This window comes from Equus quagga, chromosome 13 (assembly GCF_021613505.1).
Source record: "Equus quagga isolate Etosha38 chromosome 13, UCLA_HA_Equagga_1.0, whole genome shotgun sequence".
NCBI lineage: Eukaryota > Metazoa > Chordata > Mammalia > Perissodactyla > Equidae > Equus > Equus quagga.
The window spans coordinates 24521670-24538981 of record NC_060279.1 but is presented as its reverse complement, the minus strand read 5'-3'; the positions used below and the strand labels follow the sequence as shown (position 1 = coordinate 24538981).

General features: G+C 41.7%; 1 protein-coding gene across 1 annotated transcript in view; it reads right to left on the bottom strand.

Annotated features, from left to right (window-relative positions):
* The window catches only part of KCNH1 (potassium voltage-gated channel subfamily H member 1), a 357626-nt gene that overhangs the window by 326775 nt on the left and 13539 nt on the right, over window positions 1–17312 (bottom strand). Inside the window, exons 2-3 of the mRNA XM_046683812.1 lie at window positions 8689–8812; window positions 5000–5106 (exon numbers count right to left, since the gene is read on the bottom strand). Of these exons, the coding sequence (XP_046539768.1) occupies window positions 5000–5106; window positions 8689–8812 (231 nt within the window). The remainder of the gene's footprint in view (window positions 1–4999; window positions 5107–8688; window positions 8813–17312) is intronic.

The following is a 17312-nucleotide window of genomic DNA, read 5'->3' as shown; positions in this document are numbered from 1 at the left end:
TATATCTATATAATTATATATTATATCTGTATAATTATCTATGTCATAGATATATAATATAGATAATTATATAAAATTATACTAAAAATGAGTTAAGCAACAATACAAAATATATAGCACTACTGAAACACCCAAGTTTATTGGTCAGACTGGCCCATAGATAGAAAGAAACCTTTCAAATAATCCATCCTTCAAGATACGTATTCCACACTCATTCCAAAACACAGCACGAAGCCCCCTGCTAATTATTACCGACTTCCCAAAAGGTAGGACAAACAATAATGCTTATCAATAGAAGATCCTTTCTACAAAGTTGGCCTCGCAAATATTAAAGAATAGGAGAGATGGAAAAAAAAGGAATCAAAATAATCTATTGGGAGCCTATTAAAAAAACCAATAAGAATATCACTAGAATTAAATAAAACATATAGGCAAAGAATCTGAACAATTAACATAAAGAGGATAATTTTAAATGAGGAGTAAGTAGGAAAAAATAGTCTCACTCGCATTAAAATACTCATTGAACAAAAAAAAATTAATTGTAGGCAATGCGATCATTTAAAAGTTATACTGTTCAATGCTGGCGCAGTACAATGAGTCAGACACTCACAGTCTGCAGTGAACTTGGAAATGGGTTCACTTCTGCAACACTGCTTGGCAAAATGTCTCAGGAGCCTTAATTCGCATTCTTTAACACAGTAATTCTCAACTTCTAGGAAATATTTCAGAACATCAACAAGTATCTTTGCACGAAGATATTCCCCTCAGCATTGTGTTTAATAAAAAAAATTAAAGCCTCATAAATATCCAACAATCGAGGAAGCGTTAACAAAATTCTTTCTAAATTATATTTAGGAGGAAGTTTAATGATGGGGATATTTTTATGATAAAAGATTAAATAAATGTGTGGTTTCAAATTGCACATATGTCAAAATGTAACATATCTCAGTTATGTTAACACACGCAAGACAAAAACGGAAAAAAACCACGCCAAAAAGTTAATAGTCTACTAATACTTCTCTGAGTGTTTGAGTCTTCGGGGTGACTGATTTTCTTCTTTATACTTCATGTATTCATAGTAAAAATGCAATAATTTAAAAATCAGAGGAAAAAATAAACATTCTTTTAGACGATGACGTTTCACATTTTAAAATCTGAACAGGGGTGACTTTTCCCCCATGGGACTCTGCACTGCTTTAAAATGCTGAAAGATTCCATCTTCTGAACTACAAATTCTGGAAGTAAAAGCAGACTGCCTCCTCCTTCCTCTCCTCCCATCCACTTCTGTTCACAGTCTGCTCTTCCCGGGGCATCGCTGGTCAGGCCAGCCCCACACTGCTCACTCCTCGGCTCTGAAGCCATCACTCTGAATTACATACTTTTCTTTCACTCATCTGTTTCTTGGTTACGATCAAGTTCCTTTCAAAGTCACTCAACAAACATTTACCTAGCACCTCCTCTAGGCCAGGCTCTGCTAGATACTTGGCATGTTTTACTTCGGGCCAGTGGAGGAGTTCCTGACAGGAAACGCTATGCTGTCCACTTCCTGGGCACTGCCTGGGGCAGGGCAAACTGAGGGAAGGGCCAGTCAGTGGGTACCACTGACAAAGTCCCTACACTCTGCCTCCTTCCATTTCTGCACTGGACATCTCTGCAGCTCAACTGCCTCTTCCCCCAAGCAGGCAGGCCACAATCATCTTGTGGCCAGAGTGATTCTTAATGGGCCCTGAACCTCTAGTCTCATATGCTCCATAACCCCTCCATGCTCTACTGGAGTCATCTTTCTAAAATGAAACTGATTATTAGATACTTAACCCTACTTAGAACCCTCAACACTCCTCACCTCACTCTCCCCATCACCACTGCTGCTCTTAAGACAAATTCAGAACTCTTCCGCGTGGCTGCGTTACTGGCCCTTCCTAACCTCTCCAGCCTCAGTGGTCACCCCTCATTTATTTATAGATTTATTTAACTGCTCCATGAGTTTTGGTGGACGGCTTTCTATGTGTCAGGCACTGTGCTTGGTACGGAGATGCAGCTATGAAAGAGACACACCCTGCAGGCATGGAAGTCAGTCTTCATTACAGCTGCTTTCTGTCCTTGCTGCTCAGAGTGTGATGCGTGGACCAGCAGCATCAGCATCACCAGGAAGCAGAATCACAGATCCTTCCCCAGACCTACTGAATAGAATAGTATTTCAATTCACAGGTGAATGTCAACATCTGAGAAGTCCGGCTTTGAGTCCCTTGAAATGTCAGTGCCTACTCTCACCTGTTGCCCTCCACGCCTGCATTTCATCAGCCTGTGATACTCTTTGCCCTTCTCTCTGCCTAACTCCCAACTATCCTTCAGCTTTCACATGGATTTCCTGTCTGCTAGGAAGATTTCCTTCCCTGTCCTCCTAAGTTGGGGTTAAGTGACACCCCCAAGTGCTGTCACCATCAAAACACTTATGGCTTTGTACTGTGGAGCTGCCCCCACCACCGCAAATGCTGTAAGAGCAGAAGCTGTCTGTCTTTTTGTAAGCGCATCCCTAGCAGCAAGCCTGGTGTCTGACAAAGAGTAGCAGGTCAATGAAAAGCTGTTAAAAAAACACATAGAATTCGGTGCAACTGCAAAATTCCCAGCCTTAACAAATAATTTAAAGTTTCTAAATTCCTCAGGAGAAGGTGGGATTTGGAGGAGCTGGGGGCAGTGAACAGGTTCCTAGGAAGAAACCAGCCCTATCTGCGTCAATTCCATGCTTCATGTTTTAGGTACAGGCTTAGCCTTGTATGGACCCCTGCTAGCTCACTAGACATCTTTGTGTAAATTAGAAAGAGAAGCTCCTCCTTCCGCATGACGCAATTCTAGGTTTGGGTGCATGAAAGAGTCAGCAAGCAAACCACAAGCTGGTTTTCAGTTGCCCCCTATGCCGGGTATAGCCTGCACCACCATATGTGGTGGCCCTACCTTGTACCCACACTTACACTTGTCCCAGCCAAGGAAGAACGGCCACAGAGCAAGCACTGGAAACCAGGTCCTGCCTCTGTGTGACCTCAGGTGAACTATTTAACTATTTAACTTCTCATACAATGGAGATAACGTCAGCCATGCCTACTTCACAGGGCTTAGAGAATCAATATTTTAAAATAGAGTGAAGTCATACCTTCCACAGAGTTTATTTTCTAAAGCCAGAGGGTAAGGTGAAAACTGCATCTGACCACAATTACTCCTGAAAATGCCTTTACATCACCCATTAAATAGAGCCTCGTGCCCAGGCTGACATGCTGCTCCGGAGACGGGCATGCCTCTCTCAGTAGGCCACCGCGACCTCCAGGCAGGCAAGAGATGCTGATTCATCGGTTGAACTAATTGGCTTACCTGCACAGGCCATGTCTACCTAAAGTACAGAACATCAAATACCAGAATCACCTGCAACCCGATGAGATCCTCAACACGAGGTCTCCAGCCCCAGAGGCAGCCCAGGCAGCTGAGACCTGCCCCCCTATCTTGTACTCACTCGCTACATGCTCACTGAAGGGAATGCAAGTGAAATCACTAACTCAATTTAAATTATGTTTTCTTCTGTCTCCCTTTTGTGCCAAACATGTAGAGTTGAATTTGGGCAAGTTAAATGCACAGTCTAATGATGCTTGAAAACTCTGAAGCAAAATATAAACACAAGGCATTATTTTTGTGATACACCTACCCAATCAGTATTCTGCGTTGTGGGAAAATCCACACTGTTCAGTACAGAAAGCTGCTAGTGTGGAAAACCTTTAGCTTGCTCCATTAGCTCGGGGCGCACATGCAGAGCATCTCCTCCCCTGCTGGCATGCTCCTAGGAAGAGGTGCTGCTCTGAGTTCTGTTCCCCGTAGTGGAAGGACTGGCACAGAGCCATTTACAGTCTTTCACCTCATTCCTCTTATGCATAATAGCCAGGAAGGAATTAGACCTACGGGCTGAAGGAGCAAGACGGAGCAGGGCAGCAACTCTAGCGTGAAAGCTGCAGGACCAACCTTCTTGGATTTGCTGATGCCCAGAGCTAATCTCTCAGAGCAGCATCTGCACAGGCCACCAAGCAAACAGTCCTCTCAGTTGCCTGCTCCAAGACTCCAGACTGAAAAGAAGTCCCAGCTCCTTCCAGATAAAAGCTACATGTGCCGTTTGCTTTCCAGAGTAAAACATATCATTGTGAATGCCACCAAAATAAACATTTATCTTCATGCACCACCTGGGCCACTCTGGAAATGTTCTATTGAACCAATGACCTACCATTCAATCCTACATATAAAGAACAGAATTTTTTTTACAAACAAACTGTTTTTAAAAACAGAGACAAAGCACTCTTCAACACCTCTGCAGCCTGCTACAGCCTTATACTCCACTTTCCATAGTTCTAATATAACTAATCTTCATTCAACAGGAAATCTCTAAGAGAAAAGCAAGTATTATACATGTGCATGGCTACTGACCTAAACTCCTCATTTACATAGTTTGTGGAAGTAATTGTAGCCAAAACAAATACAAATTAACAATGTACTGCTGTTAATACTATCTCCAATGAAAAACTGGGGTCACCAGGAGAACAAAATGTTATTCAGAATCTTATTTGTGCACCTACTGGTGTTCCCTGCTGTGCTAGGTGCTGTGGAAGATGGATACAAAGATGCGCTGGACAGAGTTTTGGCCCCACCTTTCCCCTCCCCCCAAGAAAGCTTGAAGTCTACAAGTGCCTTAAGCCAGCAACTTACCATATGTAAACCAATAGGAAAAACACTAACCCTTGGCAGAAAAAGAGATCAAGCCTTCTTGATTAGTTAGTAACAAGTTCAGATGTTCCTCTGAGGAATACTGTAACTCATCTATCCATTTATCTCAACATACACAATGGCTTTAAGTAACAACATTTAGCTGATGGGAGAGAAAAAAACCCTAGACAACAATGGAGGAAGAGGAGATATTTTACTATTCCAAGTATATAAAGGTATGGTTCAGAAGGGTCTGAATACTCACTGTTCTTCTTGTACATCAAAATTTCAAAGGAATTCATCTCATAGTTCTCAAATGTTTGCCGCACCTTCTCAATTGTGTCTTTATCGGTCAGCTCCCCATACATAAAACTGCAAAGCAACCAAAGAGCTCAAGTTAGATTAACAAGTATTTATTATTCTACCAGCATATGTTAAATATCTGTTCTATACCCAGCACTGTGCTACATGGAATGAACACACACAAACACACACACACACACACACACTGGAAACATTCATTCCATCAAAAAAGATTTGCTGATTCAACTGTGATCAAAACTCCATCACTGCCCTCCAAAAATGCACTGTCTAATAAGAGAGACACACTAGAAAAGAGTAGATCAGAAAACAGTATGACCAACACATTAGAAATTACAGAACACAGAAACACAGAACAGGTACAGAACACTATCTGAGTGATCAGAGAAGGCTTCCCAGAAGTAAGGACAAATGAGATCTAAAGAGCAGATGGAAATTAGCTGAGAAAAGGAGAGAAAAGAATATTGCAGTGAAAGATGAGCATGTGCAAAGGCACAGAGGTGAGAGGGAGGTTAACTCTGGAACCTGAATATAGTTCAGTTCAGTATGACTGGAATATAGACAATGAGGGGAAATTTTGCAACAGATAACAGGGAGTAAGGACAGGCCAGCCGATGGAGGAGAACATGGTAGTATAGGCCATGTGACGTCATTCAAACTTTATCCTGAAAGCAACATGGGGGCGGGGGAGGAAGTACTGGGGAGTTTTAATCAAAAGAGTTAAATACAACTCTGGGAGACTTCTTAGGAAAGATGGTAGAGTATATTTGGACCACAGACTTTTCCTCTTCTGATTCTCAACAAAATAAACAAAAGAATAGGAAAAATCACAAAAATTCACCAACCAAACAAGGAAAAGGGTGCAATTTGATGTTCTAAGTGTTAAGACAGAGCTAAGGAAAGAAAGAAGATTCAGCCACCGTCTGTGCAGCTCTTTTTCCTACACTCACCACCAAAAAAGAAGAAAAGCATTGGGTTAAAAAACTGACGTGAGAAAATCCTACAAATGCTTACCAATACACCTCCCTACTGTTCACATTTGGAGAAAAGTAGACTAAGCGGGTAAATAAGCAGCATGAAAAAAAATTAGAGAAAATCCCTGGACTGTAGAAGCTCCTGCCTTCCTAACACTGGTTCTCAGCAGAGGCAGGACAACTGCCAGGACCGTCCATTTCCCTGGGCCCCACACTGCATAAGGTCCAAAGATCAAGGTTTGTCCCTCTGGGAACAGGATATGCCCCCAACTAGGTAGAGTGAACCATGGCATAGGACACTAACAAAATGCAAGAGGACAAAAGGTATCTCTCAAGGGGGCTGGAAAAGCTGGTCCTCTGACAAAGGCTGCCCGTGGACCCAGCGAGCATCTCTCCTGACCACCCCAGGCCTTTAGCCGACAATGACAAGGAAGGACAGCAACAGCAGCCCTTAGGTCTTAGGCAAGGTAGAAGCAGTGGAATGGGTTCCTAAGCAATACACTCCCCATCTTCTAAGTTTGTGCAAACCAAATGCAATCTAACTTTTTCTTGATGACCCAAATCACAGAATCATAGAATTTCAGACTTTAAAAGAATCTCAGAGGTTGTCAAGTGCAATTCCTGAACTACCAAGTCAAGAGCCATGCGTAGCTTGATACTGGAACAGCCTTGGGCTTACTGCAGCCTTCTGCCTTCCAGCACCCCATAAGAAAAGCACCCTAGCTGTGGACTTGATGAATTCTGTGCCACTTTTGTTACTATGTCCCTTCCCAGCCCACTGAGACATGGTATTATCTGTGGCTTGTACACATCTCATGGAGCACTCTGCTTTTGGGTTGTGTTCTTCATCTATAAACCAGGAAAACAGATAACTGACTTTGTGGAATTATCTTTAAAAAGAGGGACAGATCAAGACTAAATAATCCCTGGCTGAGAACAAGAGGATTTCTCCTACGAGGTACAAACTTAAGCTCTATGACCATTTCATTTAGCCAGTTGTGCAGAGGCCTTTTTAGCTTCCTCCCACTTTCTCCTTCCGAGCTAATTTTCTAGATAAGTCACCTCTATTTCAGTGACAAGACAGTATATATGCTAGCAATTTCCTTCATAAGGTAAAACAAATCCCTGTAAGATGGAGTCTTCAAATACATAATGTACCATAATTACACCCAGTTTTCATTAGGTTTAAGTACTTTTTCAAGCTTTAGTTTAAGCAAAAGAGTAGACGTAAGTTTCCTTTACCTGAACATTAGATTTCAGACGCCTGCAATGCAAGAAATAAGCAAAAAGCCTCCTGAGCTATTAGGAAGATAGCTAGCACAAAGGTATGTCTGCTTCATTTCTAGAGAAGGGACACCTGCAGGGAATTAAATAAGTTTCTTAGAATTGTGCATAAAAGCAAAGTTGGGTAAATTAGCAAGTTGTCTTATCCGATTTTCTTAAAGTGTGCGATTATAGCCAACAAGAAGCAAGAAAGGTAAAGGGAGGCTGCTTAAGTCACTAAAAAGTGAAGCTAAGTCTCTCAATTTGTTCTGATTGTAAATGTGTATATGGATGTAGAAGTAGATGCAGAGACAGAAACCTAAGAGGATAACAGTACCCCAAGAATGTAAGAGAATTCTATCAGATCACTTAAGAGTCATAATTTCTAAGCGTTTGGGAGGGAAGAGGATTCTTAAATTTTCTATTTCCCAGTCCCAAAAATCTGAAATTTAAGAAAACGATAATATTTTCAAAGCATTTAATACTTTCCACCAAGCTAGTTACTTGGCTGATTTAATATCATGAAAACACAACTTCTGAAAACCAAAGACCATGCCTGGGTCAGACAGGTTTTTCCACTCTTCAGAGATGAGCTTATTTCTTGATCGGGCAGGTTTGGGAAAATGATTGCACGTCATGCAAACATCCCTGAAGACAGAAGAACTCTGAAGAAGGTTAGGAGTGAAAGGAGCCAACAGCTGTGCTGAGCCAAGACCCTGCCAGGGCAGTGCAGGGGAACGTCCTGCAGGGTCCGGTCTACACGCTCTGCTCAACACCTTGAAGGCACTTTAAAAGAACTGCTCTAATGCCATGGCCCAAAGGTACTGCTTGGTTAGTGACCCTGTCAAATTCACAAGCTGGGCTGTTAGCACCATTTGCCTCGCCTTTGAGTTAGCCATCAGAGAGAGATGGAACAGCATGAATTAGAAGACAAGAAAATATTGGTTCTCTTCTCTTTTTCTGATGAAAAGCCCTATGAACAAGGCCCTTGGCTCCAACATTGCAGTTATTCTTCTAAAGCAGTCATACATTTTTAAAAATTAATTTAATCATCTAAATTTTTATTTCATTTAATTTTATTTAATCTTCTCTCACATAATTTCATCTAAAACCTCATAAACTTTTGAGTTCACATTTAATAGATAAAATGATTTTCCTGAGTTTTTCTAGGTTTTCCCCCATCTCACTGACTGCAAGTTCATCAGTGGTGGGGACCATGTTTTGGGTCTTCTTTGATTTTCCCAGGACAGTACATGAACTCGAGACGATATTGCAATAAATATTCCTGAATAAACACTGAGTGAGAGAAGGGCAATTCCCAAGCTGAGTAAGCCATTTTCTTTTTCCGAAAGATACCATGACAGATTGTTCAACAGAACAACCCCAACATAAATACCTGCAGGTACTGCTTTTTTGCATCACTTCCGCCCTGTGATAGCCAGACAGCTTGCAAAATCCATCATTGCTGTACACGATAGGCCAGTCCACTATCTGGGCATTCCCCAACACAAAATTAGTATCTGTTAAAAAAAAAAAGAAGAAGAAGAAGAAAAAGAAAAGAAAAGGGCACATGAGGCAAGACATTAGTTGAGATTCAATGAGGACATAAATAATGTCAACCAATCCAGGTACTGTTGCTTCCCTCCAAAACACAGTCTCTTGAACAGGAGAAAGGCCCTGTGAGGAATACAGAAGAACAGAGCTCTAGGGCTGAATATCTTGAATGCAAATGCTAAGGTTACTGTACTCCAAGAAGTTAGCAAAGGAACCATGCTTAACTACCCAACCAAGACACCTGTAGAAATCCAGTGATTCCCATAAGGCGTATTCGAGTCCTAATTTTTCATCTCAGTGAAAGTATACTGGTAATATGGAGCAAGAGAGAACCCAAAAGCAATTTCTTCTAGGCTCCATCCAGTACCTTGGCCTTGTCAGTCTTTGAGCCAGAAGCTACAATTTGACCTCATGGACCTACAAATTTCCCCTCCTAAGGAGGAGAAGGCCTTCTTAGAGAGGCAGAGGAAGGGGGACCGAGGATTGCCTCATGGAACACACACACCAGAGACAGCCCTCCTCTTGGTAAGAAAGTGACTGGACCCTCCTAAGACTAGAGCTTTGTAGAACTTGATCAAGATGCTCGCAATGACAAAAACCTTATGATTTTGAGATTTTGTAGTCACAGAAGCCATCTTTCAGAGCTCCTTCACGGAGCTCCAGCCCACCATTCACTTCCGACGCAGGGATTAAGTAGGCCAGACATGCCTGGCAGCTTAGTGTGTTCTCACTACCCACATTTTTGAACATCTAAAGTCTTTGATACATTTTGTGCTCAGGAAATCATCTGTCCCTCTTTTCTTTTCAAGACTTTAAATTAAGCAAATAACACCCAGAACTTAAATGTAATCATTATTTTAGCTTGACTCTCTCCTCTCCACAGAATACTCACCCCTTCCCAAACAAAAAAGAAAGAACACACACCCTTCTTTTGTTAACCTGGAAGAGGTTTTGTTTATATATGTATATACACTACATGGAGTGAAATACGGTGACATACAATGTCCTCATTTAATTGGGAGGTTAATTTTGTTCTAGTACAGCATTTACAATTTATTCACAATACGGATCACCATCCCTTCCTAACCATGCAAGAAGGAGTAGAGGAAAGAGAAGGAGAAGAGCTCACTAAATACAGTAATCTATTCTCGAGAATTCTTTGATCTATTGAAAAGGAACATAAAACACAATTTTCATGAAGTGAATCTGTAAACCTGCTAATTGTATAAATGAGCTTTTAATGAAATCTACAACCAGTGCTTCCCTCCGTCTCTCCCATATATCCATAAATACTTCTTGAGTGCCCATTAGGTACCAAGGACAATGCAAGACCCTGGGGATATACAGCTCAATGATATGATCCTTGCACTCCAGGAACTTATCAGGACAAACAGACATGTTCACAACTAACTAAAGAAACAGGTAAGAAAATGATTAACTCTGAGGGAGGTAAAGGACTGGGTCTCAGAGGGCTCACACTTGAACTTGCTGTAGTCTAGGCGGATGAGTAAAATTCATTTAAACCACATGAATGCCTAAGACGATACAAAAACAATGGAGAGAGAAATGAAATATGATACCTGCCTTTGGTGAACTCAAGAGGTTGTGGGAGGAAAGGAACATTCCAGGCAGAGGGGAAGCATGAGCAAAGGTCTGGCAGCAGGAAACACACAGCAGACTGGTGCAGACAGACAAAGGGCAGCAGGGAAGACTGGCATCGATGAGCCCGGAGACCAGACTGGGAAGGGTCTTGAATGTCAAGGAGCTCTGACTTTATTCTGGAGACAGAATAACCCTTCGTGTAGGTCTTCTCTCCCTGAACAAACTCACATTTCTTGAACTGAGCAAGTCAGCCTTAAAAGAAGCACAAAATTCATTATATTCCCCCTGAGTGTATGTGAAGTCTAGTCAGTTTAACTCTCTCTCTTGTTTATCCTGAAATTGTAATTAATTTCCCTCAGAAGATCTAGAATAGGCGGGGAAAACTGAGTGAGCTTTTTCATGGCTAATGCCCCACTAAGATTAGGTGCTAAGAGGGAAGAATAGCCAGTCATAGATCACCGTTTGACTACAGGTGTTTCTTTTCTTTCCTATCCTAGTCCCCACTAAAATAAAAGTAAGTGAATTAAAAAGGTACAAACTTACCAAAAAAACAGAGTAAAAAACGAATGAAAAAAAATTACTACAGAAGCAGAAATAATATAAGCAACAGAGAAAAACTTTTTTTAAAAATCCCTAATTAGTATCCTAAGAGCGATTTAAGAGATAGTACATCCATAAAACAAAAACAGGATGCTATGAGGAAAAACGAAAACCCATAAGAGAAGAAATAAGAGCTCCTATAAATTAAAACTGAGTAACAAAAATTCACCATATGTCAGAAGATAAAAGTCTCACAGAGAGTAGCACAGAAAGGGAAAGAGACAAGGAATATAAAGAAATAATAATAATAAGACATAGAGGATCAATCCAAGAGGAACAACTTGCATCCTAATGGGAATAGCAAGAAGAACAACATGAGAAAAGGCCAGAAAATATATTTTTAAAAATTAAAACATTCAAATGTGAAAGTAGAATAAAGATATTTTCAGATATGCAAAGACGTGGGAAATTTCTTTCCCAAATATTCTTTCTCAGGAGGTTGCTTGAGGACGTGCATCAGCAAAATGAGGAAGTAAAGCAAGAAAGAAGACAATAGGGGAACTAGGGGGAAAAGTGGTTCCCCATGCAGGAGGCAGGGAAGTAAGCTAACAAAAAGCATTCAATGCAGAAAGGTTCAGAAAACAGAAGTTCCAGAAGAGGGTTAAGAAGGGATAAAGAGGGTCAGGATCTGGGGCTGGCCCTGTGGCCAAGTGGTTGGATTCGCACGGTCTGCTTCAGCGGCCCGGGGTTTCACCGGTTTGCATCCTGGGCACAGACCTAGCACCGCTCATAAAGCCAGGCTGAGGCAGCATCCCACATAGCACAACCAGAAGGACCTACAACTGGAATATACAACTATGTACTGGGGGGCTTGGGGGAGAAGAAGAAGGAGGAAAAACAAAAAGAAGTTTGGAAACAGATGTTAGCTCAGGTGCCAATCTTTAATAACCAAGGTCAAGATCTGATGATATTCTTGATAATTTGGAACAACACAAAAAGTCAATAAAGGCATATAATTTGGGGGACAGGAAAGGAAATTAGAAACATCAAAGAAAACAAAAGCTGTGCAAGAAGGGAAATCAAATCAGACTATGTCACGTCATTGTCATAGTAATGGAAACACCTTTTAAATTTCTAATTTTTAAAACAAACATATAGTTGAAGCACAAAATATTTAATTATCATAAGTACCTGAATATAACCTCACCAATTCTGATGCTGTAAAAATACTACAAGAGAGACAATTAGGAGATGATGTCTAGAGCTGACATAATAAAAAGGAAAGGTATAAATATTTTACTTAAAGTTGCAAAGATAACCAATAAGAGAGTAATATAATTATATTAGGAGGAGGGGGTAGGAAGTAGATAAAGTGAGCCAAAAACTCAACTAAAATGACAGAAGTCAACAGATAACATCTAAAATTGACAAATCTAGAAATAGCTATAATGCATGTTATTTAGAGACATGGCAGAAACTATAAGAAGAAACAGCTAAAATTAGAACATGTGGCGTCTGATGAGTGGGATGGGTGAAAGGACAAGGCTTAGGATGGTTGTTTTCTTTATGAGCTCTTCAGTCTGATTTTTTTAACCATGAGCATATATTACTTTGATAAAAATAAGTACAGTCTTAATTTTTAATGAATTTAATCAGAAAAGATTAATTTATTGGTTAAATTTTTCATTTACCAGAAAATGAGAACAGAATACATTTCAAGCTCCAGATACCACTGTGACTTCTCATAAAAGTATTCTGTTCATCCTTTAAAGGTATTCATCATCCCTCAAGCCTTCTCTCTATTCCTGGGAAAAATCAAGGCCACTAGCATCTTCTTTGACTTTAAAAAGGAAACAAAATCCATGCTTTTAATCATTATATTACATAGTCTCCTTCTTATTCCATTAGGTACTAAAATTGGACCATTTCTATGAAAATCTTTGTAACATATTAGATTTATGTGCCTTCCACTAAGTATAATGGGACATTTAATTGATGAGTCAACATTACCATTACTGTCATCATATATTATGATTCTACTGTGTGACACACAACAATGTCTTCATGGAATATCGATATGGGTAGAAGTAATTGCTCCTCCTCTAAATGCTCAGGCTCTCCTGTCAGTCTTTTCAATGTTTTGTCTCTTTCCTCACTTGCCAACTATCACCTAACTTCTTAAAACTTAGTGTGCTGACCTATTTCTGTAACAGTTCTGCTTCCACTCAACGATAGAAGAGGAGGAGGGACAGGAAAGGAGGAGAAGAGAGGAGACTTTGTGCCTGGAGCCCCATTTGAGACTCAGGGGTGGAGAGAACACCACTCTGGTGACTCGGAGGTGCTACATAGCAAACCTGGCATTGTTAGCAGTACTGAGTCTCCGCAGCTCCCATGGGGTCTGCAAGGATCCAGAAGTTCTCTACTGCCCCATTGCTGCTGAAGTTGCATAAGCAGAACGTTGCCACAGTGGAGTGAGGTGACCTTGTAACCAAAGGTTACATGTCCAACTCCCCAAGTCTAAGATCAACATGGAGGTTCAAGCAAATAGCAGAGGTGAGCTGCAGGGCTCGTGTGAGCCTAGATTAGATCAAGTTACACACATATACACACACACACAGAAAAAGAAAGTATGTGTTGGGTTGGGGCAGGGCACCAAATTCTGTTCAATCCAAAGAACAGAACCTAAGTTCACCCGCTGTGGACTTGAGCCCCACAGATCAGTCGGCACCCAATGATCAGAAGACTGGGGGCCATTGCCAGTGACCCATGGAACTAGTAGGGGAAAATAAGGCCTTGCTTTCGGGGACCTGAGGCCCCAGAGGTGATGCAAGTGCTCACCTCCACCCCACACACCTTCTTGGAGAGAAGCAATGGGATGGGCGGAACTGGAATCTGAACACAGGAGAGACTGAGTTACCCAAAAAGATGACTTAACCTGGAAGAGCTTGAGATGCCACCAAATGGGAAGTTCAGAGTCCCCACTAACTAGTCCCCCTTGCTGTTCAGCGGGGTGGGAGCTTGTGAGGGAGATAAGATCTGTGGATCTGAGTCAGTTTGCCACCTTGCCTCCAGAAGTAATTCTGCGTTAAGAATAGACAGGCTCAGAAAGTGGGAATCTCCTTAAAAAGTACATAAGTTCTGGTGCAAGAACTCCACGACAGCAACTTTGTTTAGCCAAGGCTTCTTAATTCATCCAGGTGGTTGGCTCTATTCCTGATGGTTAAGAATGCCAAATAAGAGAGATCTAGTGAAGTGACACAGACTTTCTGGCCAGATAGACGTGCATTCCACATCCAAACATAAATGACTCTCGAATTACTTACTGTTTTCCAAACTCAGCAAATGAAAACTTATCTTGAAGCCAAGCAAAACTTAATTAGGAAAGTAACCCACTGCATGGACAAAACATCAAAAAAAAACCCATAATCTCCTAAGATTGCATCAGAATTGGCCTGATCTGGATAAAAGAGTCTATTAGAGATTTTAAACTGAGAAACGTTAGGATATCTGCCATTCTTCATGGATGAAGAGGGCATCATCACCATCAAGACCACATGTATTAATAGTCACTGGATTATTACCCCATGAGGTGGGCAGGCACTATTAACCCATTTTTATAGATATTGTAAAAGGGCTTGGCAAACCAAAGGAATTTTTCCTAGGTCACACATCTAGTAGAGCTGAAACTGTCTAACACTGTATTAGTCTGAGTTCTCCAGAGAAACAGAATCAACAGGAGGAATATATGGAGAGACAGATTACTTTATTACAAGGAATTAGCTCCCATAATTAGGTAGGCTGACAAATCTGAAAATCTGCAGTTGGCAAGCGAAAGACTCAGGAGAGCCGATGGTGTAGTTCCAGTTCGAGTCCAAAGGCCTGAGACCCAGGAGAGCCCATGGTGTAAGTTCCAGTCCAAAAGCTGGCAGGCTCGAGACCAAGGAAGAGCCCCTTCCCAATGTTTCAGTTCAAACCCAAAGGTAGGAAAAACAAACCAATGTTCCAGCCCAAAAGCAGTCAAACAGGAATAATCCCCTCTTCTTCAGGGGAAGGGCAGCCTTTTGTTCTATTCAGGCCTCCAACTGACTGGATGAGGCCCACTTACATTAGGGAAAGCAATCTGCTTCACTCAGTCTACTGATTTAAATGCTAAACTCATCCAAAAACAACCTCACAGAAACATCCAGAATAATATTTGACCAAATATCTGGGCGCCCCATAACCTGGTCAAGTTGACACATAAAATTAACCATCAGAAACACCAAAGCCAATGCTCTTAACTGTATACAGTTTGCAATAATCTTTAACAAAATCAGCAGAACCACAGCTCACAAATTCTGCAACTCCCGCAAAGTCCTTGATAGATCTCCAGGACTCTAGGTTTGGTGGAATACAGTATATCTACAAAGCTCTATTTTGATACAGAGCTTTTATGAAGACAACACTTATCCTTCCACACCTGGGGCTTTCACTGAAAGGAAGGAGTGTCCACTCACCCCCAGAAAGAAGTGCCATAAGGAATACTTCTGACCCCTTTCTTCATCCCCCTTACTTATATCTCCTTAAGCAGATCAATCAAGCTATCAGTAGGTATCTCTCGAGCAAGAGGGGTCCACTCTGTGTGTCTTGGCCTCTCAGACTTGCCTGTGCCCCAGTGTGGTGGGAGAAAAGAGAGCATGAGCTACTTGCCTCCTTATGATGCTCAGAACCCACTTGGGACAGGCCTTGCCAGCCCTCTGCTCTGTCAGCTCCAGCTTCACGGCCTAGGAGGAGGTCAGTAACACGTGGTCTAGAAGCCAAAGTCTAGGCTTCAGGAGGGAGAGAGATGGTACTGCCATGTTCTCCAACCCAGTTTAACAGTAATAAAGCTCATACGGTATTTTGACCCTTATCTGGCTCCTTCAGACAGTGTTCAACTGAGAAAAAACCTAGAGGACTGAGGATAAAATGGGCTCCAACACATTCACAAAGATCAAAGCTCCAAGATTCTGAACTGTATGGCACAGTCATACACTTTTCTGCCTTCTGGCACTGCCAAATCACACTGGTGACAGTCTTCACGACATATGTACAGAGGAAGAGGCAATAGGATCCCTTCCAGAAAACTGCTGGTGCTTTGTAAGTCCTTTTCACTTTCTCTCTTCTTTTTTCAAAAAAGATTTTTTAGACGACACCAGCCCCTTACATGTCTCAGGCCTTCAACTCTACGATAGCTGGTACAGTCAAACCATCACTATAAACAGCTGAGATTACACTGGTAGCCCCCAATAAACAGTGCCTCCTCACATTCATGCCCTTGTTTAGTTGTCTCCCCTTGAATATGAGTGGGTCTGTGATTTGCTTCAACCAACAGACTGCAGTAGAATGGATGCTGTGCCAATCCCAGGCCTAAGCATTAAGGTCTGGCAGCTTCTGTACTCTTGGGAGCCCTGAGCTGCCATGTCAGAAGTCCAGCTATACTACTGGAGAAGTCACGTGGACACACTACAAGCAGAGGCCACCTAGTGAGAAAGACGGCCTGAGATGACATGGAGAAGCTCTGAGGAACCTAGTCAACAATGAAAACCAAAGGAAGAATGAGTGGTAAAAGACACCCTATTAATCCACGCTTCCCCTTCCCCAGAAATGCCTAGGGATCTCATGGAGCACCATTTGAAAGAACAACAATGACGACAACAACAAATTGGGTTCTAGTGGCAGTGTTGTCCCTAACGAGCTATATGGGTAAGTCACTTCAGCTCTATGGATCTCAGTGAAGGTAAACTACAGGGCGAAGGATTCTACAGCATTGTCAAAGGATTGTATTGGCAAAGGATTCTACAGTAGAAATAAATCACACATTGGTGGGTCGGTTTATACATACAGAAAATGCCTAAATGTGTCTTTGGAATCTGTAAAATCCAGGTATGACATATGCTCACTCTTGACTGTAGGAGTAGCCTTTGCAGGTGGAATGTGTAACTTCCAATCAGCCCGTGGCCCATTCTGAAGCACCAAGCCTGCCTCCAAATCCATATCTTCCTAACTGATCAAGTCCCTCCCACATTGTTCAGCAAAATGTGTAGGTTCAACCTGGCTGCCCTTGCCAGGATTTATTCATGGGCTTTCATCCGAAAGTTTCCTGTGTCTCCAGGTCTTTGATGCAAATTAGCCAGATTCTACCGCCTCCCTCTGACGCCTTTCTACCCCACGAGGGTCTTTAGCTGTGAGAGAGCATGTAATTAAATGTACGGTTTCCTAAGCTCAACCTTGCTCAGCCCACACAGTTTTCCTCCTGTCGTAAAATAAAACAAACATTCTCTAAAAATTTGAAAGACTCCTCTC